The sequence below is a fragment of the Mesoplodon densirostris genome, chromosome 2, assembly GCF_025265405.1.
Source record: "Mesoplodon densirostris isolate mMesDen1 chromosome 2, mMesDen1 primary haplotype, whole genome shotgun sequence".
Classification (NCBI taxonomy): Eukaryota; Metazoa; Chordata; class Mammalia; order Artiodactyla; family Ziphiidae; genus Mesoplodon; species Mesoplodon densirostris.
Genome location: NC_082662.1, coordinates 135348991 through 135373541, shown reverse-complemented (window position 1 = coordinate 135373541; position 24551 = coordinate 135348991). Strand labels below are relative to the sequence as shown.

Below are 24551 nucleotides of genomic sequence, written 5' to 3'. Positions count from 1 at the left end.
CTCCCTGACTTCAGACTATACTACAAAGCTATAGTAATCAAGACAATATGGTACTGGCACAAAAACAGAAACATAGATCAACGGAACAAGACAGAAAGCCCAGAAATAAACTCACTCACCTATGATCAACTAATCTATGACAAAGGAGGCAAGGATATACAATGGAGAAAAGACAGTCTCTTCAATAAGTGGTGCTGGGAAAACTGGACAGCTACATGTAAAAGAATGAAATTAGAACACTCCCTAACACCATACACAAAAATAAACTCAAAATGGGTTAGAGACCTAAATGTAAGACTGGACACTATAAAACTCTTAGAGGAAAACATAGGAAGAACACTCTTTGACATAAATCACGGCAAGATCTTCTTTGATCCACCTCCTAGAGTAATGGAAATAAAAACAAGAATAAACAAATGGGACCTAATGAAACTTCAAAGCTTTTGCACAGCAAAGGAAACCATAAACAAGACGAAAAGACAATCCTCAGAATGGGAGAAAATATTTGCAAACGAATCAAGGGACAAAGGATTAATCTCCAAAATATAGAAACAGCTCATGCAGCTCAATATTTAAAAAACAAACAACCCAATCCAAAAATGGGCAGAAGACCTAAATAGACATTTCTCCAAAGAAGACATACAGATGGCCAAGAGGCACATGAAAAGGTGCTCAACATCACTAATTATTAGAGAAATGCAAATCAAAACTACAATGAGGTATCACCTCATACCACTTAGAATGGGCATCATCAGAAAATCTACAAACAACAAATGCTGGAGAGGGTGTGAAGAAAAGGGACCCCTCTTGCACAGTTGGTGGGAATGTAAATTGATACAGCCACTCTGGAGAACAGTATGGAGGTTCCTTAAGAAACTAAAAATAGAATTAACATATGACCCAGCAATCCCATTACTGGGCATATACCCAGAGAAAACCATAATTCAAAAAGACACATGCACCCCAGTGTTCACTGCAGCACTATTTACAATATCCGGGTCATGGAAGCAACCTAAATGCCCATAGACAGACGAATGGATAAAGAAGATGTGGTACATATATACAATGGAGTATTAGCCATAAAAAGGAACGAAATTGGGGCCTCCCTGGTGGCACAGTGGTTGAGAGTCCACCTGCCGATGCAGGGGACGCGGGTTCGTGCCCCGGTCTGGGAGGATCCCACATGCCGCGGAGCGGCTGGGCCCGTGAGCCATGGCCGCTGAGCCTGTGCGTCCAGAGCCTGTGCTCCGCAACGGGAGAGGCCACAACAGTGAGAGGCCCACGTAACGCAAAAAAAAAAATTAATTAATTAGTTAATTAAAAAGGAACGAAATTGGGTCATTTGTTGAAACATGGATGGATCTAGAGACTGTCATACAGAGTGAAGTAAGTCAGAAAGAGACAAACAAATATAGTATATTAACGCATGTATGTGGAACGTAGAAAAATGGTACATATGAATCAGTTTGCAAGGCAGAAATTGAGACACAGATATAGGGAACAAACGCATGGACACCAAGGGGGGAAAGCGGTGGGGGGTGTGTGTGTGTGATGAATTGGGCGATTGGGATTGACATGTATACACTGATGTGTATAAAATTGATGACTAATAAGAACCTGCTGTATAAAAAAATAAATTAAATAAAATTCAAAAATTTAAATATATATATATATATATATTATTTTAACCACCAAACAAATTAAATTCATAGTTTTAAAATCCCTAAAAAGAAATCTCCAGTCCCACGTGGTTTCACTAAAGAATTCTACCTGACACCTAAAGAACCTCTCTGTAATAGGGGAAATACTGCCAAGCTCATTTTTCAAGTCTAGTAATAAACACATGAAATCTGAAATTAAAGATACAAGACCATATATAATCAGTCAAAAATCGGACATAGACAGTACTCAGAGAGAAAGAGAGAACTACAGTCTAATATCCCTCATGAACACAGACAAGAAAAATCTCAGCAGAGTATCAGCAAGTGCAGTCCAGCTACATATATAAAAAAATTATACACCATGACCAAGTGGAGTTTATCCCAGGGATGCAAGGCTGGTTCAATACTCAAAAATCAATCAAAGTAATCCAACATATTAACATTTTCTTAATTAAAGAAGAAAATAGCATCATCATATCAATTGATGCAGAAAAATCATCTAACAAAATTCAATACTGATTCATAAAAATTCTCAGAAAACTAGGAATAGAGGGAAACTTCCTCACCTTGATAAAGAACATCTACAGAAAAACCTACGGAAACATCATACTTAATGGCGAATGACTGATGTTAATGGTTTAAGACTGGGAAAAAGTCAAGGATGTACACTCTCATAACTCTTATTCAACATAATACTAGAAGTCCTAGCCAGCACAATAAGAAAAGAAAATAAGAGTCATAATAGATTGAAAAGGAAGACATGAAAATGTCCCGATTTGCAGGTGACATGATTGTTTACACAGAAAAACTCAACAAGTCTGTCCAAAAAGAAAGGAAAAAAAGCCCTCCAAAAAGGAATAAATGAGCTCAGAAAAGCCATAGGATATAAGATCAACATATAAAAGCCAACTGTACTTCTATATACTAGCAATGAACATGTGGAAATTGAAATTTAAAATGTAAAACCATTTATAATCGCTCAAAAAATAAAATACTTAGGCATAAATATAACAAAACATGTACAGAATTTGTCTCCTAAGAACTACAAAATACTAATGAAATAAATCCGAAAAGATGTAAATAAATCTAAAGACACACTGTGTTCATGGATTGGAAAATTCAACATAGTGAAGACATCAATTTTCCAAATTGATCTATAAATTTAACAGAATTCTATCAAAATCCCAGCAAAAAGTCTTGTAGATATAGAAAAGCTTATTCTAAAGCATATTTGGAAAGGCAAAGGAACTAAATGAGCTAAAACAATTTGGAAAAAAAAGAATAAAGTTAGGGGCTTCCCTGGTGGCACAGTGGTTGAGAGTCCGCCTGCCGATGCAGGGGTCACGGGTTCGTGCCCCGATCCAGGAAGATCCTACATGCCGCGGAGCGGCTGGGCCCGTGAGCCATGGCTGCTGAGCCTGCGCATCTGGAGCCCGTGCTCCGCAACGGGAGAGGCCACAACAGTGAGAGGCCCGTGTACCGCAACAAAAAAAAAAAAAAAAAAAGAATAAAGTTAGATTACATTACTTGATTTTAAGACTCACCAGTAATCAAGAAAATGTGGCATTAGTGTAAAGACAGATACATATATCAATGCAACAGAAATGAAAACCCAGAAATAGAGCCACACAAGTTTGGCCAACTGATTTATGACAAAGGTGTGAAACAATTCAATAGAGGAAGACAGTCTTTTCAACAAAAGGTGCTGTAGCAACTGGACATCCATGAGCAAAAAAATAATAATAATAAATCTCTACCTAAATTAACACAAAAATTAACCCAAAAGGGATCACAGACTTAAAGTTACAATGCAAAACTAGGAAACTTTGTGGGGAAAAAAAAAAAATCTTTGGGTCATAAAACTAGGCCAAGAGTACTTAGACATGACACCAAAAGCACAGTTCTTAAGAGAAAAAAAAATTAATAAACTGGATTTCTGTGAAAGACCCTACCAAGAGGATGAAAAGTCAAGCTACTGCCTGAGAAATAATATTTGCAAACCACCTACCTGACAAAGAACTAGTATCCAGACTATACAGAGAACTCTCTGAACTCAACAGTAAAAATAAACCAAACAATCCAAGTAAAAATGGGCAAAAGATATGAACAGAATTTCACTAAAGAGTATATAGAGATGACAAATAAGTGCATGAAAATATGTTCAACATCTTTAACTATTAGGGAAACACAAATTAAAACCATGATGAGATATCACTACCCACCTATCAGAATAGCTGAAATTTAAAATGTTAATAAGGCCAGATGCTAGTAAGTGTGCAGAGAAACTGAGTATCTCATACATTTTTTTGGTGGGAATGTAAAATGGTAGAGCCATTTTGGAAAACAGTTCATACAGTTTTTCATAAAACCAAACATGTACTTATCATACAATCCAGCAATCAAACACCTGGGTATTTATCCCTGAGAAAATAAAACTTAAGTTCACATGAAAACCTGTACACAAATATTCACATCAGATTTATTTATAATAGCCAAAAACTGGAAACAACCGAAATGTCCTTCACGGGTCAAATGGTTAAACAAACTGCGGTCCATCCATATCATTAACTAATATCCTGCAAAGAAAAGGAATAAATTACTGATACACACAACTTGTATGAATCTCAAGGGCATTAAGTTGGGGGTGGGGGAGGGAGCCAGTCTCAAAAGGTTATAATACTGTATGACTCCATTTATATAACATTCTCAAATGACAAAATCATGAGATGGAAAAACAAAACTGTGGCTTCCATGGGTTCGGGATGGTGAGAGCAGGATGGGTGTGACTAGAAAGAGGCAGAAAAGGAGTTCTTTCTGGTTCTGTATTTTAACTGTGTTGGTGGTTAGTGAAAGGAAAGGGATAGAACCACACTCAAAGTCCCAATATACCACATACAAAAACTGCAGTTTCCGTGGTTGAACCAGGATGGGGTTTAAAGCCCAGCCACATAGACCTCTGCTTCGCCCCCTAATGGTGGTTCCTGAGGCATGCGAGGAATACTATGGTGTTTGCAGAATCTCAAAGTTGATGAGTCAGACTTCTCATTTGCATACCCACAGTACCCTGCACAGAGTACAATCCTTTCAAGTTTAAAAGAATATTCCTTGCAACTCAACATTTCTAACTATGAGAAGTTTGCTTACAAAATCTCCTGTACAAACTTTAAACAGGAAGTGCCCTTGGGGATAAAGAGCCACCATCAGTGAAGTAGGATCTGCGGTTACTGGAGAAATGAGCTTAGTAAACCAGTGTTATACTCTGGTTTCTCTTCAGATAGAATAAATCTTTCGCCTTTTACTAAAGATTTCCGTGAAGAGAATTAAGTCTGAGTGTTCAACAAATTTTTTGAGGCCTTGCTTTAGCAGGGCTAGTGTCTGATGTTGTAATAAAAGACATGATCTTTCTGAAATAACTCCTCTTCCTGCTGTTTTCAACATGCCATTATTCCTCTTAACCTACAAAGTTTAGTATTATAAGTAAGAAGCTTATAGGCTAAGGTTTTATTGGTTTTCTACCTGAACTGTTCTGATTAACCTACACAGTTTAGTATTATAAGTAAAAAGCTCATAGACTAAAGTTTTATTGGTTTTCTGCCTGAGCTGTTCTAGTAAAATATCATAAATTTATGTCAAATGAATTTCCACTGATGAAGTCTTGACTTGCCAGTTGCCACTCATGTCAGAAACACTGGCTAAAACAACTGAACGGTTCCCCTTCCCTCCCCTATATAATGAAGAATCTAAAATGTTGAAAACATATATCCCAAGTGTTGGCCCTGAAGCCCCACTCAAAGGTCCTGTATTCAGTTACAAGTTGGAAAGTATGTGGTGGTCTGACGCCAGGTTGTCCAGAATCCCCAGTGCCTGATGTCATAGCCATGAGAGGAACCTTCAATGCATGGTAGTGGTACCAGCTCCTAAAGGACAAAGAGCCTCCTGAACCTTCACCCAGCCCAGCAAACAGGCTGGTATGAACTGGTTTCTACTGCTTGCCTAATAAATGTCTATATGTGTGATCAAATTTAGCTGGAGAACTGCCTTCATACAACCCAGGAGCAAAATTATAATGGACTAACTAACCCTCACCAACTTGAACTTTTCAGCAGATACTGTGATCCTGCAAGTGGCTTCAGAGAGTTCCCCACACAAAGACACCACCCTTCACATCTCCCACGGGCCCATGATCTTACTTTTTATCCTGCAGCTGCTTCTAATTTCTTTTTAACAGAGACTTATCAACTGTCATGTCATGATTTTAAAAGGTAATAACCTTTTAAAGAATGGTGACAGGCACCACTTTTAGGGAACGTACTGGGAAAAGGAAAGGTTTCCCCTCCTCCCCACTCCCCCATGTCTCTCCCCAAATTTCAGCTCTAAGCCGTTGCTGAACTCTGCTCCTTCTACTCTCAGAATCCTATCTGTTGGAGCACTTACATAGGATGTGTTGTGTAAACAACCCCCTCTAACCCTGAGGGACTGTTCTTGACACTAAAAGTGCCCAAATGCAGAGTCCACATTCCAGAAGGAATGAGTAAGCACCCGAAGGGTCCCAGTCAGAAATCCAGTTCCAGACACGGCTACAATTCAAATGATTCCAATATTGGTATTGAAAGCTGCACCTGAGAATTTATGAGCATTAAGGATGTTAGAAATAAGTGATGTACAAATGAAGGAGGTGGTGCTCAACATAGGCAGTGGGTTAGAAATTTTCGCAGCCTCCAATAACCTCATAAGGGTGAGGCATCAGAATCCCTGGAGCAGGCACCCAGAGCTTCAGAGGAAACAGCCCTCCTTCTAGCACCCCTGTGCTTCTATGTCCTTTTACTTCATAAGGTTCCATTCCCCCTGTCAGACTAGCAGGGTGTCTGCTCCAGCCCACAGAGTAGAACTGCCTCAGCCTCAGATGAATCCTTCCTGCAAGGTGCTTGTTGGACAACCTAAAGACAGAGAACAGGTTCCGTGGCAGATTTTGTACCTGCCACTGAAGAAATAAATAATAAGTGTTTGCACACGGGGCAGAATTCAGATCTGAACTCTTTCCCTATGACGTACCACTTGGTAGTGAGGTTACAGGAAAGGAAGATATTTAACTCCTACCCACCTCCAACTACCAGAAGCTAATAAGAGTAAAACCAAAGAATTTGACTTTTGTTCAACCATCAGACAGACTCGGGTCAGTTCAAAACACTATCCTTCTGTTCGAGGCTCAGCTCAGATCCACCTCCTCTGGGGAGCCTTCCCTGGTCATTCCAAGGTTGGAAACTCACCTGGCAATTTTTGGCTATACCAACTAGGGACACTCATAAAAATGGAAACACTCTGTTAAATGTAATGCCGATTTTCAGGCAGGACACACAAACAGGGTCAGTTGTCCTGGCTGCGTACACCTGCTGTCTCTTCAGCTTGATGGATGCTGCTGCCCTTTGTTAAATAATTAGAGCATCATCCCTATTAAAGCTACGTGGCAGCTTGGCATTTTCAGATGGAGTAATAGCTTCTTGAGGAGAGAAACTATGCTTCTTACTTCCCTTAACCCACAGCACCTATAGAAAAGCAGTTGATTAGCAAAGAATTACTTGTAAACTGACTGGCTTGTGGCTGAGAAATGTCTCACCACACCAAACCTATATCATCACCTCAAGGTTTTACTAAGTATTCATGGGGAACCTCTCTCTCTCTCAGTCTGTTTCTTTTTCTCTCTTCTCTCCCTCCATACGTGTACATGCACACATACACACACCTGATTTTTTAGTCTTGCAGGGCTAAACCCTTGGTTCTAACTTCACCTTATCTTCTCCTGGCTCCTTCAAGAAACTTTATAACAAAATAAACAATATTTGGGGGGACTTCCCTGGTGGCGCAGTGGTTAAGAATCCGCCTGCCAATGCAGGGGACACAGGTTCGATCCTTGGTCCAGGAAGGTCCCACATGCCGCGGAGCAACTAAGCCCGTGCGCCACAACTACTGAATCCTGCACGACTAGAGCCCGTACTCTGCAACAAGAGAAGCCACCGCAATGAGAAGCCCGTGCACCGCAACAAAGAGTAGTGCCCGCTCGCCGCAACTAGAGGAAGCCCACATGCAGCAACGAAGACCCAACGCAGACAAAAATCGATCAATCTATCATTAATTAATTTTTTTTAAAAAAACAATATTTTGCATGAGTTAGTAGATATAAAAGAGAGAGGAGGGCCAAGCAGGGGCCTTAGTGGCTGAGCTAATAAGCAAATTTGATGCTTATCCATCTGCATTACAGACCCTATTTTCACATAAGGCAGAGAGCTTCCCTTTCCTGTGCTCCCCAGGAAATCACGACTGCCTCACTTTTCCCCCCGCCTAGTTGCAAATCTCCTACATATCAGGAAGGACATCCAGCAGGGATGAGACTAGACAAGAGACAGCGTACTGGCAGGTTAAGAGCAGGAGTCCTTCATGTTAACAAGAGGGAATCAAGCCCAACGTGTGCTCAGGAACCTTCCCTCCATTACTCGTCTGTGGGCTTCTTGCCCTGACCATTTGGAGACTCCTCAGCCCACACCCTCTCTGCCTGGAGGGGCTGGCACAGGACACAAGAATCTACCTCTGCTGAGCAGCCCCTCTGTGAAGGGGCAAAGCTGCATCAAATCCAATCCTCTGTTAATGAGGACGGGCTGAAAATTCACACAAACAGCCCAACCACACGTTCACCTGTTCCCATCAGATGGAGGAAGGCAGACATGACCAGAACACCGGAATCATCTTGGAGGAGCTACGGCTTAATGAAAATGAGGTAAGTCCTACACTCTCTAAACCTGCCAGAGTTTAGGCCGTGAAACAAAGCAAACATTGCCAGGGAGCCAATGACCCTTCACAATAAGTGCCCAACCAGACAGCCATGTCCACCTTAATCCAACCACCACTACTGAATGCCTGCTCCAGTGAGGCAGGGATGAAAGATCCCCTTACATCTAAAACAGGTAACTGCTCTATAACACAGGCTCGGGGAGGAGTCCTGGGAATGGAGCTCATAGGAGGGAGAAATCAATGCCAACAGGGGGAGAAGCCGGGGGAGAGGCATCAGGAAAGGTTCCATGTGGGCTGTTCCTTGAGCCGCAGGGAAGGGTGCCCAGTCTGCATGAGGATGACGGGGAGGAAACCTCAAGGCATCCTTGGGGAATGGAAGACAATCCTGTTATTTAGTAGCATATGGTTACTACATGGAGATGTGGCTGCTAAAACAAGGTAGGGCCAGTGGACAAATGGGGGTGAATGTCAGCCACCGAGTCTGGACTTCATACTGTAAGAAATGGGGAGCCATGCATGGGTTTTGAGGAAAATTATGAGATATACATTCCAGTACGTTAAGTCCAGGGATGCACAGACCTTGAGTGGGGGAGATCGGGAGAGGCGGGCAAGGCAGGGAAATCCCAAGGCTCCTCAAAGAGTCCTCAGAAGAAATGGCAATGGCCCCAACCCCTTCAGTAACCGTCCCTTGCCTTCTGAATAAAGTTCAGACTCCACCTATGGCACCCAATGGCCTTTATTATCCAGCCCCTGTCTATCTTGTATCATCCCTTCCTCTCACTCAACCTCCCAGCCAAACTGAAGGACTCTCTCAAATCCAGTCCTTAGGCCTGCTGCTCCCTTCACCCATCCTTCCCCAATACCTCAGCTCTAATTTCTGTGAGTCTGGGTTACAGGCACCTTCTGCTTCTGCATGCCCCGTGAATAGCTGCATCACTTACCTCACTGTCTCAGCATCAGTGTCCCCCGAATTCAGGGCCCAGTGAAGACAGAGCCTGGAAGGTCACAGCCTCCCAGCACCCAGCCTAGAAGCCTCTCACACAGCAGCCACTCAATGAATATTTGATAAATGATTCAACATAGAGCTTGCTGAGTTTTTTTTTAAGTATCAAAATACAGAGGAATTTATAAATAACTTGAATATTAAAATCTTTATAGGTAAAATCTGAGTAGCTAAAAATTGTATCTTTACTTTAGAAACGACCTCTTCTCTCTTAACATTCAAAGACATAAGTGATCAAGCTTCCCTTCTCTGATCTTATCTTCCCTTTCTAACCTTCTTGGCAGGCACTGAAAATTCCTCTCTGATTCTACTTCTGAAAGAACGTCTCATTCACAAGTGGGCCCCAATTTCAGAACTGTCACAGGAAGAAGTGTCCTCAGGAAAGAAATGAGTAATTGACTACATGTAAAATTCTTCATAATGCATTAGGCTTTTGAGAGTTCCTTTCAGTAGCAATCCATCCCCTTCTAGATTTAAACGTTTCTCTGTAGAACATTATCTCCTTGCCAGACAGGGGGAATCAACTAATCTTAGCTCTAAAGCAAAGATGTCATCATCCATGGAAGGACAAAATAATGACCACAGCAGCATGGACTGAGGATCCATTCTGTACCAACACATACATGCTGGGTGTTTTATCATCATCTCTTTCTCCACAATGAGACCTCCCGTTCCCATATTCCAAAACATAAAACTAAGGCTCAAATGAGGTGAATGATTTTCCAAAATGGAGCAAACTGCATTTTGAACTCAAGTCCATCCAACTCCACACCTGTGCTCTTTCCATTATAACAAGTATCTTGAATCAGAAATAAAAATAAAACAAATTCATGATAATACAACCCACCATGGAGCTTCATTCATGTCAGTTTGATTCAGAACCTACTATCTAGAAATATCAAGCAAGGAACATGGCCACTACAAAGTTTGAGATGAGAAAAGGGAACCACCAAACACTGAGACAGGTGGCCAGAACTGGAAAGGCATCGGGCTCGACCGGTCCCTGGCCACACACAGGTTCCCAGCACAGGACTGCTCCAAGAGGCCACTGGAGCTCACGCGGGGAGGCACTTTCAAGCCTGGAAAAAGAGACATCACAAAACAGGATGCAAACGTCACAGCATATGTAACCTGAACACTCCTTGAGAGCTACACCTACGCAATCTCCCCCACCACAATTGGCGTCTCGGCAGAAACAAGCAGCTTTGCACCAAAGGAATGATAAGACCCAAAGGTATTCCTGATTTGGGCTATAATCCTCCCTACCATCATCGGCAACCGGAGGACTGTGGTCAGGCCCAGCAACCTTTCACTGTCCTAAGGGAAGCTTCCCCTTGAGTCACCATCACCCTGATAGGTTCGTCCCCTTTCCGACCACACTGAGCCCCTCTGGAAGAGCATCTTCTCTACCGATGACCTTGCCAAATCCCACCCATTCTGTGGAGCTCAGCTGAAGGTCTGCCCCCAGAAGCAGTGTGGGATTGCTTGTGCCCACGGTGGTCTCTCCCTGCTCTGACTGTCAACACTGTCCCGCTCGGCATTCACGTACATGCCCATCTAGGTGAACTTAGGACTGATGCATTTTACACCAATGTAGCCACCTGGCACAGTGTTATTCACTCTCTCCTGCAGTTAAATTCAGCAAAATACTCACCTACTCTGTCCCAGGCACTGAAGATACAGGACTCATTAAATCCCAGCCCTGCCCCTGTGAGACTCACAGTCTGGTGGAGGATGGATACTACAAGATAACACTGTACAAATATATTTATCGTAACAGGGCACAAGATTCAATCCAAAGCCTGACGACACATCACCCTGTTCATCTCCTTCAGATCATTTAGCTCAATCTGTGGCTGTTACGTTTATTTATTTACTTACTGTTGGTCTGTCCCCACTAGGAGACACTGGGACAGGAAGTTTGTCTGTCTGGTTCACTACTAGGTCCCTAGCACTCCACATGGACTTGGGCGCAGAAACACATGCGTTAAAAGCTGTATTTGTGGAAGGAGATAAAAAGAGAAGCAGAGAAGTGTCAGCAACTATGCACATTAAGCCCAAGTTAAAGGTCCAGGCAATGCTTCCGTGACAGGAGACACCTGGGCTCAGATGTGAAGTGTGAGTGAGGACCAGACAGGGAAGAAGTGAAGCACAATCCGGAGGAGGAAACAGGATGAGCAAAGGTAAGAAATGGCCAAGTCAGCATGACAAAGCCCTTAAATATGACTGCAGGCCAGCTGTTCTCAAAGAGAGGGGGTTTTGTCCTTAGGGGGCATGTGGCGATGCCTGGAGACATTTGTGACTGTCATGACTTGGTGCTACTGGCATCTACGAGGTGGAGTCCAGGGATGCTGCTAAACACCCTACAATGTACAGAACAGGCCCCCAAACAAAGGAGGTCAGCAGTGCTGAGGTTTAGCGACATTTAAAGGATGCACTGGTCAGAGAACATAAAAGCTTCCTTCTAAAGTTCTTGATTTCTACTCATGCGTAATTTCACCTTTTGATTAGAATCTAGACCAGAATAGCATTTGCTTGCCACCTCCCATAACCTCCAAAGGAAATACTGAGAACCTATTAGGCTTCTGTTTTAGCTGAAATAAGACTTTCAGCAGACATCAATGAACCTCCTGTCGCTACATATGGCCCCGGGTCTATTTTATGATCTTCACCAAGGACACAGAATCAATTTCCTTCATCTGTTGGCTATCCACCCTGGCTCATCATTTTCCCTCTAAATTCTAGGACTCCAAACTACTCATCCCCTATGCAGGGTAATGAGATACAGAAAGATGAGGACAAGAGGTACTCAATACCGTCAGATGAATGGATGGAAGGATGGTCAGCAGGATAGAGGAACAGAGATTTTTCGGAATAGAAAAAGTCCTTGGAGCTTTTATCTGAGCCTTGTGCACTGTTCCACAAAGGCAGGGTCGACCTAAACGTTGACATCCACTGCCTGTGCCCGTCACCACGGGGGGCTGTCACGGAGAATGCACAGAAGAGGTCACGTCCCCAGGATTCTGGAGCCTTGGCAGGGAGTCAAGCAGCTGAATGTGATGGAGTGGTGGGAGCTGGGAAGTCAGCGAAGACAAAGCCCCTTTGTCTAGAAGTAGCAACACCCGGCAGGGCTGAGCCTGCAACAATGAAATCCATGGGAGCTCCAAACCTGTCGGGGCCTGATTCCTCGTTCAGCTTCTCATACTGCCTCACAGTTGCTTCTCTTCAGCAAAAAGTCTTTTACTCTAAAATGAGTTTGCTTATTTTTGCCCCTGGCAAACAATTCAGTATTATCTGAAATGCCTGAATTATGACTCTAAAATTTTTTCTTAAATCACCATTTTTTTCTGTTGTAAGAAATCCAATAGCAGTATATTTCTAAAGAGTAGATCCCAGACACTCACAAGAGCTATCTGCTGTTGTAACCAGAGTAGGACCCAATGGGGCCTTCCCAGGACAAACCCCCCTGCCCACTGTCCTCCGCCTGTCTCGTCTGCAGAAAAACTGTAATCAAAGAGTAAGTTTAATCAGAGAAGTGAGAAAATGCAAAAACAAAGGAAAAAGCCAAACAAGGCAAAATAATAATAGTTTAGCCATTAAACAAAATCAAGGACCTTTAGTTTCTCCTCAGGGGCTATAGATATATTCTGAGCCATATCCTTTGAGCTGTTTTGCAGATACTGAAACCCCCACCAGGTGGAAGAAGTTAACTGTATGCTGCCCACAAGCACGTAGACCCCAGACCAATCAGAACCAGAAGGTTGATGATGTTGACTCCTGGTTGCCTCACCACCAAGAATGTCCATGAGCTGAACATGCACCTCGCAACCCTCTCCTCAACACATAGGCCCTTCCTCTTTTCCCTATATAATTTCTGAACAAAACTTGGGGAGTTGGTTCTTTGAGACACGAGTCCACCTTCTTGCCAGGATTGACAGCTACCTCAATAAAGCTACCTTTCCTTTTACCCAACACTTATCTCTCAGTATTGGATTCCTGAGCGATGAGCAGCTAAACCTGAGTTCTGTAACACTGTTACAACTCAAATTCCACCATGACATAAAGCTTCCCAAATTTCCTCATCTCTGAAGTGGGCACAATACCACCCACATTACACGTCTTACTAATAATCCTAAAAAGGGCTTATTTAAATCAGAAACATTTACAAATGGATTCGATGAACGGAAATTAAATTTATATCCAACTTTTCACGGAAATGTCTGGTGGGTAAAACAACTGGGAAGAGCATCATGCGAGGCAGGACATTCTTCCCAGGCCCAGACAAACATGGGCCACGTATTTAATACGGTGGCTCTGTATAGAGCCAGAGCTGGAAGAAAAGGGACAGGTTACCCTAGAAAATCAAATGGAAATTGAAGCCAATTTTCTTCAATTCTAAGTAAGATCTGTAACTCTCAAAGTAGGAAGATATCAATACAGGCAGTACCCAGTTTGGAAACGAATTGTCTTCCAAAGTTCATTTGTAAGTCAGGTGCTCAGAACCTGGAGTGCAAGCATCATTCTATGCCCCAAGCCAACCAACAAAAGTTGACTAAACTTACAATATACCTGGCACACTACACACTTAGAGCAAAAATAGTAAAAAGCAATGGTGTGATATCATTTTTTAAACATATCCAAATGCCTAGAAAAACAAATACACAGCTCCTCACTAGGGTTGACCTGAAACCCAAACTATGAGCTGAAGCTGGACGTCATGTGATCCAAGTCATTACTGAAATGGGGTCCTGGAAAACTCAAAGGGGAAGAATGAGAAAAACTCTAGACTCAAGAGGAAAGGGGTTCTGGTGGGACACAGAAAGTAGTCTAACATCTTGCAATCAAAAGAGGAGGGTCTGGTACCTACCCATGACACTCTGAAGAACAGAAGTGCTAACCGTCACCACTAGGAGAGCAATAGCGGCCACCCTACCCGCGATGTAAGCAGGCATAATGAGCTGCAGTGGAGGATAAATGGCCCACTGCCACCCGGAAGCAGGGAGCAGAGGGGCGGGGGATTCCCAGCATGCTCTGCAGGGTGTGGACGGCCAGGGGCAGTAGAGGCAGGAAGGAAACAGTTCCATAGTTGCCATGAGTTGGTATAGGGAGTGTCCAGGAGCCACATTTGATTCCAATAGCTATGGCTAGGTCAGGAAGGAACTTCCTAAACTTTACAAGAGTGGAATTTGCATGAACCGATAAGGTTACTGATCCACATCTCTAGTATTTTGAGAGGAGAACGTGGGATGAGATAAAGACAAAGCACAGGGAATGCCTTTCTCTACACGGCACACTCGCACCTTTTACAGCAGGAAAGGTACTAAATGTCCAGCTGAGTGCTATGGCTGGGTCAACGCCAAATACAAAAGTGATGCAAAACACTGAAACCAGCTTTGAAAATTGAAAAGGTTTATCACTGATCCACTCTGTACCTTCTTTAATCCTCCAAATAAAGTGCCAGTCTCCAGGTCAAATTCTTGGTCCAGTTCCTCTTCATGTTCTGACAAGAAAAACAGTGTGCATTAGTCACAAATCCAAATGAAACTGGACTTGGTTTAACAGGAGAGGTACCAAAGGAAACTGGAATACGTCCTGGAAAAGCTGCCCGTGGACTGAGCTACAGGCATGGAAACATGTCACACTCCTTCATTTCTGTGACCTCAGTTCCTGGAAATACACGGTGGGCCTGATAGAAATGTCCCTTTAATTTGTCATAAGGGTCAAAAAAGTGCAAAAGCTTCCAGCACAAGGAAGCACAGGAGGGATGAGGGCAAATGCCCCACTTGTACAGATGGTGAAAAAAATTTTTAAACGGACCATGCCACAAAATGATGGTGATCATAGCCCTGTGATATAAAGCTAACAAGATTATTGATGGAACTGTATAATGGTAATACATATGCTTATAAGTAAACAGTACAATTGGTTTAAAACAAAAAATATTTAAAAATCTTATTCAAATACTTCCTAAGGGTGAACAATAACCAGGCACAGTGTGAAATAGTTAGGAGTAACGCAGAACACGATTGGCAAGGCTTTTGCTCTCCTGGGACTTACTGTACACTGGATGAGAGAGACAAACAAATAATAAGAAATTACAATGGTGCTGAAGAATGCCATGATATGGGAGGTAAGGAGTGCTATGGGGGCTGAGTCTGGGGTGTCTATTTGATGTCAATAGGCAGCTGGATGGGCATGGATGGAGCTCAAAACAGCGCCTCCGTTGGAGGTAAAGACTTAGGAGTCCCCAGTATAAGGGTAGTAATGAAGCCTCCAGAATGGCTGAGATCACCCAAAAGGGCACAGACTGCATAGACAAGAAAAGAAAAATCCAGTGCTCATCAGACCAACAAACATACAAAAAATACAGAGGACCACAAAGGAGCTACCCAGAAAGATCAAAGGAAAACCAGGAGAGAGTGCGTCACTAAAACATAATCATGAAATGATGCTGGTTTCAGAGTAGGATCAAAGGGCAGATTTACACACACTAGATGCAAACAGCAGCCCCAGCCTCAAACCCCAGGCAACACTGGCCCCAGGAAAAGCAGAAAAGGGAGGCTCATCGAGTACTGGGGCCCAGTGTGCCACAGGGCGCAACTGCAGGACACATTCACAATGAATTCCATAAGGTCCAGGAGGTGCTGTGGTGGTGTGTGATTGCCCTGGTCCTTTCTGTTACAGCTGCACACAGGCCACATTGTGTGTGTGTGTGTGTGTGTGCGTGTACGTGTGTGTGCGCTGTGCTGTACACAGACTCAAGTTCCAAGGGAACAACCCACAAACAAGCAGCAAGCTACTACAATCCAACAAAGTAACAGGTCTCTCTGAACGCTAACAAAAACAAGGGGGAAAACCTCTCTGCTTTCCTGCCTCTTCTGTTTTGGCTTCACTTTCCTACAAAGTGCAACCTCCAGAAACAACAGAATTACGCAGAATTGAAACAACGCAAAAACTTGAGTGCTTCTTTTTTAAAAGGGTACATTCCAAAGCAGTGAAGTTTACAAGCTAAGCAGCTGACTCCCCCATATTAGGACACATCTCCCCCTAGTGGGAAAAAGGAATCGTATGCAGATATGAGAATTAAGACGAAATCCTGTCTGGCGCTGTGCAGTTGATATACTATCTGAGACACATTTATAATTTTAAAGTTTCTAGTAGCCACACTTTAAAAAATAATTTTTCAAAGTGAAATTAATTTTAGAATATTTTATTTACCCTAATATGTCCAAACATTATTTCAACATGGAATCAATGTTAAACAATTATTAATGAGTTATTTTACATTCTTTTTTTCTTACTAATTCTTCAAAATTCCATGGACACATTATCCTTATGGCACATCTCAATTTGAAGTGGCCACATTTCAAGAGCTCATTAGCCACGTGCGGCTATAGCAATGGACAGTATGGTTCTACACCAAAACCCTCCCTCAGCTTTTGGAGAATTCCTACCAATCACCCTTCTCTGATTTCTTGACACAAACAAATGCTGTATGACGTACATTTAAATTACAGCTTAAATCCATTCATGATACTTTGGTGATCACTGTCTTCAGACCGCCTTGAGTTAGCTGAAATGCATTGCTATAGAATTCGGTAGAGTTCTACCAAAGTTTGGTTGAATTCTACCAAATTTGGTAGAATTTGGTAGAACGGAAGCTGAGAAACTGTAGCAGGAGATCTTTCTGTGAAAGGTGACAACCCTCAGAACTTCTCTGATTATCCTGCTTAGGTGAGGACCCCACACCCTCACCCTCTGGGCAAGAACGAGATTTCATCATAACTCACATTCCCTCAAGCAAGGGGACGGTGCAAATGCAGAGAAGCCTTCTCTACGTGAGCACTTTTCTCTGCACCACACGGGCCTGACTGTGGGCAGAGCCAGCCCTTTCTTCTAGGTGCCCTGGTTCCATTTCCCCAAATTCAGCGCTCCACAAAACTGCCTGAGAGCAGAGAAATTAAGCAGTTTCTGCTGACGAGCCCTCAATACTATGTCAGCTGTTGATTTTTCCCCTGCCCTCCACCACCAACCACCACCCAACAACGGGATACATCAAAGCCCCATTCCACCTGCTGAGTGAGAGGGTTCGCATTTCAATCGCCAATGAGCTGTGGTTAAGTAAACCGTTCACTTAAAGCCGCTAACCTACCTACCCTTTCACCCTCAACACTTTGATGGGAAATCAATTCCGGTGTGGGGTAGGGGTAATTGGAGGGAAGGGGAGGGAAACACACACACACACACACACACACACACACACACACACACACATACACACCCCTGATACAAGCCGCTGTCGGGCACATGCACACCCAACCGTGGCCCAACTCTCCTGTTGTTTCTATGCATTTGAAAAAATCCAATCGGATCCTATGGATTCTTTATTTCTCTAGGAAGCCGGAGGATATACCAGACCATGGTAGTAAATGAGAGTGGGGGAAGGGAGCCAAAAAGATGGGCTTCTAAAGATAAGAGAATTTAATAGTAAGCAACTCTCAAATATGTACAAGTACATGATCATATACAAGAGGGAAGAAAAGGTGCTGGTTTTTCCATGAGATTCTTGAAGTACGTGGGCTCCTTCTCTCTTCTCTTCCAGTTCCCACTCGGGGAATAATAAAGTGGTTTAGAAATAGCCCAAGCAAAAACAAATCATATATGTAAATAGGATGCAAAGCGCTATACACATAAATGATCTTCAAATCTCCCTGAAAGAGCTGCTCATCTGCGACTCCTTAGGAATTCTGGGGTCTATCAAGGCAGGCCACCAGGCACACAGTTTGCATGGGAATCCTTAGGGCTCCCTGGAGAGCCAGAAGCCCCAGACTAAGATGGAAACGCTCCAGTAAAGAAAAAGCCATAAGCTTTGATGCAACACAGAGCAAAGGCTGGGGGAGCAGGGTGCCTGAGAAGTGAGGCGCTGTAGAGTCTAACACTGAGGGCTGCCTTCAAATGCCCCCCAGCCCGGGGCCCGTTCACGAGTCATTGTGAGGGGTTAACCACAGGCTTTAAGAAAGCAGACTGTCTGGAAGTCAACAGGCCCCTCCCTTGAGGATCAGTGTCAATCTAGGAAGAAAACACCAGTGCAAGCCTGAGAGGAAGGGGTGGGCCAGGAGACTTGGAATTCCAGTAGGAAGGCAGCAACTTGACGGTTTCCTATGACCCTGGCCATAGGTAACATGGGAAAAAAAAGATCAAATATAACACGCAGCCCTGCCAAATAGAACACTCGGAGTCTTAGCTGCACCACAGCACACACTATTAATGCCGGCTATCTAGACAGGCTGTCCAGACCTTGCCTCCTGCACTTGGGTCCTTTCACAAGGCTGTATTAACTGAAGGGCCCCTAGTGGTTCTGTCCGTGGGCAGCCAGCTCACCTGGTTCCAAGGGCATAGGCCACCTGTACAAACACAGGACTGGTAGCCTTTGTTTCCCTACCCTGAACTGGGGCCACCAGATAAGTAACCAGCCATCTTGCAACCAAACTCCTAATCACAGAAGCAAGTGGGAAAAATTACCTCTGGATTGACAAAGCCTGTCCCCTATGACAGGTTAGTATGTTGCATGAACGACATAAAAGAATTAATCTATAAATGAGCTGCTATATCCTTTTCTCATAAGCTGGGATTAGTGACAAGTGATAAGAAAAGGCATGTAAAGGAACAAACAAAAGCCAAAAGATGAATATGCTCAACTATATTTGCATCCCACTTTAAGAACACCTACTATAAAAAAGAAAAAAGAAACTGGAGGCGGCAATTCAAATGATTTGCTCCATATTTGCTTAAATATCAGGGCTCTCTGGTGTCACAGAGTTTATTTAGAGAAACATTAACTGCTTGTCACTGAAGATTAAAGAAATGAAAATAAAATACCTGTGAAATAAAAACTCAAATCAATGGAAAGCACAGTTCCTTCTATAAAAATGTCTCTAACTGCAAATTTTCAGGAAGATAGCTACTCCATGAAAGGTAAGCCTGGGCTCTGTAAAGCCAAAAAGATCTAGGGTGGCTGCTGTTCATCAGAAAGTAATCACAGAGAACAGAAAAATGGTAGAATTTATAAGTAAATCCAAGAGCTTGTTCTTCGAAAAAGAGAATCAACCTACCAAATAGACAAAACCTTTTTAAATTTCCTAAAACAAGGGACACACGTAGAATTCAAAACATTTTAAGAATATGATATACAACCGTACATTAATATATCTGAAAATTTCAATGAAATCGAAAAATATAAATTACTCACACTGACTTAAGAAGAAGAGCTACGTATACCAATAATCCTGAAAGATACTGAAAAGTTTTCGATAAGTCTACTTCCAAAGAGACTCTGTGGCTAGACAAACTTACAAGCGAATGATATCAAACTTTGATGCCGACACTTCGTATACTACTTAAACAGTTCCATAATATTGGCGGAGTCAGTGGGGGAGCTTCCCCATTCATTTCAAAAACTTAACAGAATGCTGATCCTGAAATGTGAGGATGAAACAATAAAACTACAGGCCAGTTAATCTCACTTCAAAATTATTAATATTTTTTTAAACACAGAAACAAGCAGTGTATTTAAAAATAGCATAGTCACAGTAGGTTTGTTGTAGGAAACCATATAAACTATATTGGAAATATGATTACAATATCAATAGGCTTAGAAAGGAAAACTATGTAATCATCTGAATAGATACTTTAAAAAATGGATAAAATTCAACATGTATTGCTGATTTTAAAATTTTAGTAAAAGGGAGCTAGACATATTCCTTAACATGTTTTTCTTCCAAAGAAAAGCTTATTCAGCGTTTCACTAATGGTAAAACAATATAGGGATTTCCATTAAAGTTAGGGATAACAAAATAAGGACAGTATTCTTTTCCAACTAGTATATTGTTCTAGAAGTCCTGGCTAAGTAATAATAGATGAAGCAAAACCATTATCATTATGTGTGGATATTATCTAAGTACAAAAACCAGGAGAATCAAATGATAAAAGCCGGGCCTCCCTGGTGGCGCAGTGGTTGAGAGTCCGCCTGCCGATGCAGGGGATACGGGTTCGTGCCCCGGTCTGGGAGGATCCCATATGCCGCGGAGCGGCTGGGCCCGTGAGCCATGGCCGCTGGGCCTGCGCATCCGGAGCCTGTGCTCCGCAACGGGAGAGGCCACAACAGTGAGAGGCCCGCATACCGCAAAAAAAAAAAAAAAAAAAAAAAAGATAAAAGCCAGTGGAACCCTAAGAGAATTCAATAATTTTTGGAACATAAAATAGAGAAACCAAAATAAACAACTTTACTATAGACCAGAAATAATCAGCTAGAAATTATAGAAAATATAATTGGAAAGTATCCCAATTATAAAACGAAGAAAAAGACTTATAAATAATCTTAGGAATTTTAACAGGGCCTATTATGAAGACAACCATGAACTTTTTTTTTTTTTTTTTTTTTTTTTTTCTTTTTGCGGTATGTGGGCCTCTCACTGTTGTGGCCTCTCCCGTTGCGGAGCACAGGCTCCGGATGCGCAGGCCCAGCGGCCATGGCTCACGGGCCCAGCCGCTCCGCGGCATATGGGATCCTCCCAGACCGGGGCACGAACCCGTATCCCCTGCATCGGCAGGCGGACTCTCAACCACTTGCGCCACCAGGGAGGCCCATGAACTTTTTTTAAGGGAAGTAACAGAAACCTTGAGAAAAAAATACCATACTCCTGGATGCAATATTATAAGATTGTCAATTATTTACAAATTAATTTCTAGGCTTACTGTAATTCTGATTAAAATCCTAATGAGATTTTTTTGGAACCTGCCAATTTCAAACATATCTCAAAGAATAAACCAGTAAGAATAGCTAAGAAAAGAATGGAAATAAAGAACAAGGAGTGGTAACTTACTCCACCAGATATTCAGACATTTAAAAAGCAAAAATAGGGCTTCCCTGGTGGTGCAGTGGTTGGGAGCCCGCCTGCCGATGCGGGGGACGCGGGTTCATGCCCCGGTCCGGGAAGATCCCGCATTCCGCGGAGCGGCTGGGCCCGTGGGCCGTGGCCGCTGGGCCTGCGCGTCCGGGGCCTGTGCTCCGCAACGGGAGAGGCCACAGCAGTGAGAGGCCCGCGAACCGCAAAAAAAAAAAAAAAAAAAAAGCAAAAATAATTAAAACAGCACAGTACTGATGTAAGAATTGATTGAGAAATCAGTGAAACAGAAAAGACAGCCCCCATACTGTGTGTGTATGCACGTGTGCATATCCATAAAAGAATTTAGTAGATACAATAATTTAGTACATGATCAAGATTGCATTATAATTCAATAAAGAAAGACTTATTAAATAGCGCTTGGTTACCTATTTGGGAAAAAAAGTAATTTAACTCTTCACACTTCTTATCAATATACCGAATACATATGAGGTGGATTGAAGAATAAAGGCTAAACTCACTGAGACTACAGTAAGATGGACATTCTCCAATAGAAAACGTGTTAATTGGCACAGCCTTCCTGGAGAACAGTCTGGGTATATCTATCAAGAACCTTAAAAACATTCATGAGTTTGACTCTATACTTCCTCTTCTGGAAATCCTTCTGAGAAAAACAATCAGGTACAATAAAACAGTACAGATAGATTCCTCACAAAATAAATGAGCTAAGCATTCAACTCATGAAGTTGGAATGAAGGAACAGAGCAAACCCAAAGAAACAATAAGGAAGGGAATAATCAGATAAGGGCAGAAATCAATGGATTGGAGAACAAGAAGAAACAATTGAGAAATCTAACAAAGCCAAAGCTGAAAAGCTTAATAAGATCTCTAGCACCATTGATCAAAGGGAAAAAAAAGTAGGACAGAGGGAGTGAAGGAGAAGATGTAAATAACAAAGTATACAATGAGAGAAAAGCCAACTAGAGAAACAACAAATGTTTTCTAAGATAAGAATTATAAACCACAATATACTAATCAAGTTGAAAACCTTCATAAAATGCACAGATTGCTAGAAAGCTACAAAATGTCAAAATAGGTACAAGAAGAGAGATATTTTGAATATAAATCAATAGTTAGTAAGCTGAAACAGTAGGCCATGACTTCCCTTTCCAGATGCTTTTCCAGGTGACCTCCTATCACCAATGGTTTTCACTGATGAGAATTCAACTGTTTTCATTCCAAGAACTGCAATAAGCTGATATGAACAACAAAAATACATAGCCCTCTTTTAGGCAGAGGCATTAATTCTTTCAAGGTTACTGCATGACACATTGTATCTTTCCTCAACTTAAGTGCAATCAGAGAGACATAAAAGTATTTCTACATGTTCTAAACCATAAGACACAAACTTAATGTAGCAGGTTTGGATTAGCCACAATAGTGCAGAATACCAGGGGAGAGGTCACCAAGCATAGAAGATCACCACTACCACCACCCCCCACCCCCAAGCATTTCCATATGACTTTGACACACTCTATGTAGACTCTTGGAAGAGCTGAGTGGAAGAAGGGCTGTTCTGTTCAGTCCCTGCTGTGGATTTACCAAGAGATCCCTTTTGACTAGGGCTGTTATAATCAGTCTGCTGTCCCTAATGGTCAGACCACCCTGCTACTGCTGATGGGGAAGAGAGCAGTGAATGAGACGCCTGCTCTGTGCCCAGAGAAAGCAGCCGTGTAAGTGCCCACCCGTGGCATTCCACTTAACGAATAAGTTCTGAGCCTCTAGTATGTTCTAGGCCCTATATTTGCTCCAGAAACAAACACTCCAAAAAAGTTCACAGAAGAGACAGTTTTCCCAGTGGATCTACTTCCATAATGTGGGTTAAGTGGCACTTTTTCCTGAATTAGATAGTAAGACATGGAGCCAAAAACACTCAACATTGCGTTAAACACACTTTGGCAAGGCAGGGGGATCTGGCTTCCATGAGCTGCATGGAAAAAGGAATAGAGAAATATGACATTTCTTCGGAGTGGCCACTTTGGCACTGATATTAAGAGAAAAAGCCTGATGGATAAAAGAAGCTCCAGGCTAGGGTGTGGTCAGTAATAAATCAAACAGGATGACAGCCGCTGGATCAACTGAGATGCAGAAAAGTTCTGTATTCTCCACAGAAGGATCCCCTCCCACCTCCATCCCAGTAGCTTTCACCACATAAGAAGGAAAAATTTTATTCCAGTGGGATAAAATTTTAAAGTTTGAAGTTTTACAGTATAATGGATAAAAGGGCTTCTCCTATAAAGCAAGCTGCTTTAGGAAATTAAATTATCAATAAATACGAGTGGCAGAATAGAATAAAATATTGGGTCTAGAGTTGGACAAACCTGTTCCATTATGTATTAGATGTGTGGTCTTGGACAAGTTATATTTTTCAACCTCAGTATCCCCATCTGGGTAAAGAAGTGTAACACCCATTGTGGTAGAGAGACTCCAAAGATGGCCACCATCAATTCCTTGTCTCCGTGTCTATGTGCACTGCTCCAGCCATAAAAAGCCATAGTCCTTCCTCCCCTGGAATCTGGACTGGCCCTATGATTTGCTTTGACCAATAAATGAGGCAGAAGTGACCTACTCAACTTCCCAGGTTGGGCTTTAAGAGATCTGCAGCTTCTGGTTTTACACACATGCAATACTCCTTCTTCAAAGCCATGTGGAGAACCACATACAGAGAGCCACAGCATTCCAGTTGACAGCCTCCAGCTGAGCTCTTGGCTGATAGCCAGTCATGTGAGTCAGCCATCTTGGACGTTTCAGCCTAGCTGAGCCACCAGATAATTGCAGCCGAGCAACAACACACAAAGCAGAAATGCCCAGCTAAGTCCAATCCAGATTAATTAAAAACAAAGTCTCACAGAACGTGAAACTCGATCAATGTAATCCATCAAAACAACAGGCTAAAGAAAAATTACATGATCATACCAGTAGATGCACAAAAAGCATTCGAAAAAAATCCAACACCCATTTATGATTTAAAACTCCCAGTAAACTAGAAATAGAGAGGACCCTCCTCAACTGGGTAAAGAACACCCACAAAAACCTACAGCTAACATCATCCTTAATGGTGAGTAAGTAGGAGCTTTCCTGCTCAGATCAGGAAAAAGGTAAGGATGTTCGCTCTCATCACTCCTTCTCAACACTGTACTG

The 24551-nt window shown here is 42.5% G+C and overlaps 1 protein-coding gene and 1 non-coding gene across 3 annotated transcripts in view; one reads left to right on the top strand and one right to left on the bottom strand.

Moving 5' to 3' along the window:
- Positions 1-24551, bottom strand: part of HHAT (hedgehog acyltransferase) — a 363504-nt gene that overhangs the window by 319736 nt on the left and 19217 nt on the right. For both annotated transcript variants that reach the window (XM_060088397.1, XM_060088396.1), the window contains exon 3: positions 14880-14947. In XM_060088397.1, the coding sequence (XP_059944380.1) occupies positions 14880-14947 (68 nt within the window). The remainder of the gene's footprint in view (positions 1-14879; positions 14948-24551) is intronic.
- LOC132484833 (U5 spliceosomal RNA) lies at positions 4916-5031 on the top strand. Its single transcript, XR_009531374.1, has one exon. It is a non-coding gene; the product is annotated as a U5 spliceosomal RNA (small nuclear RNA).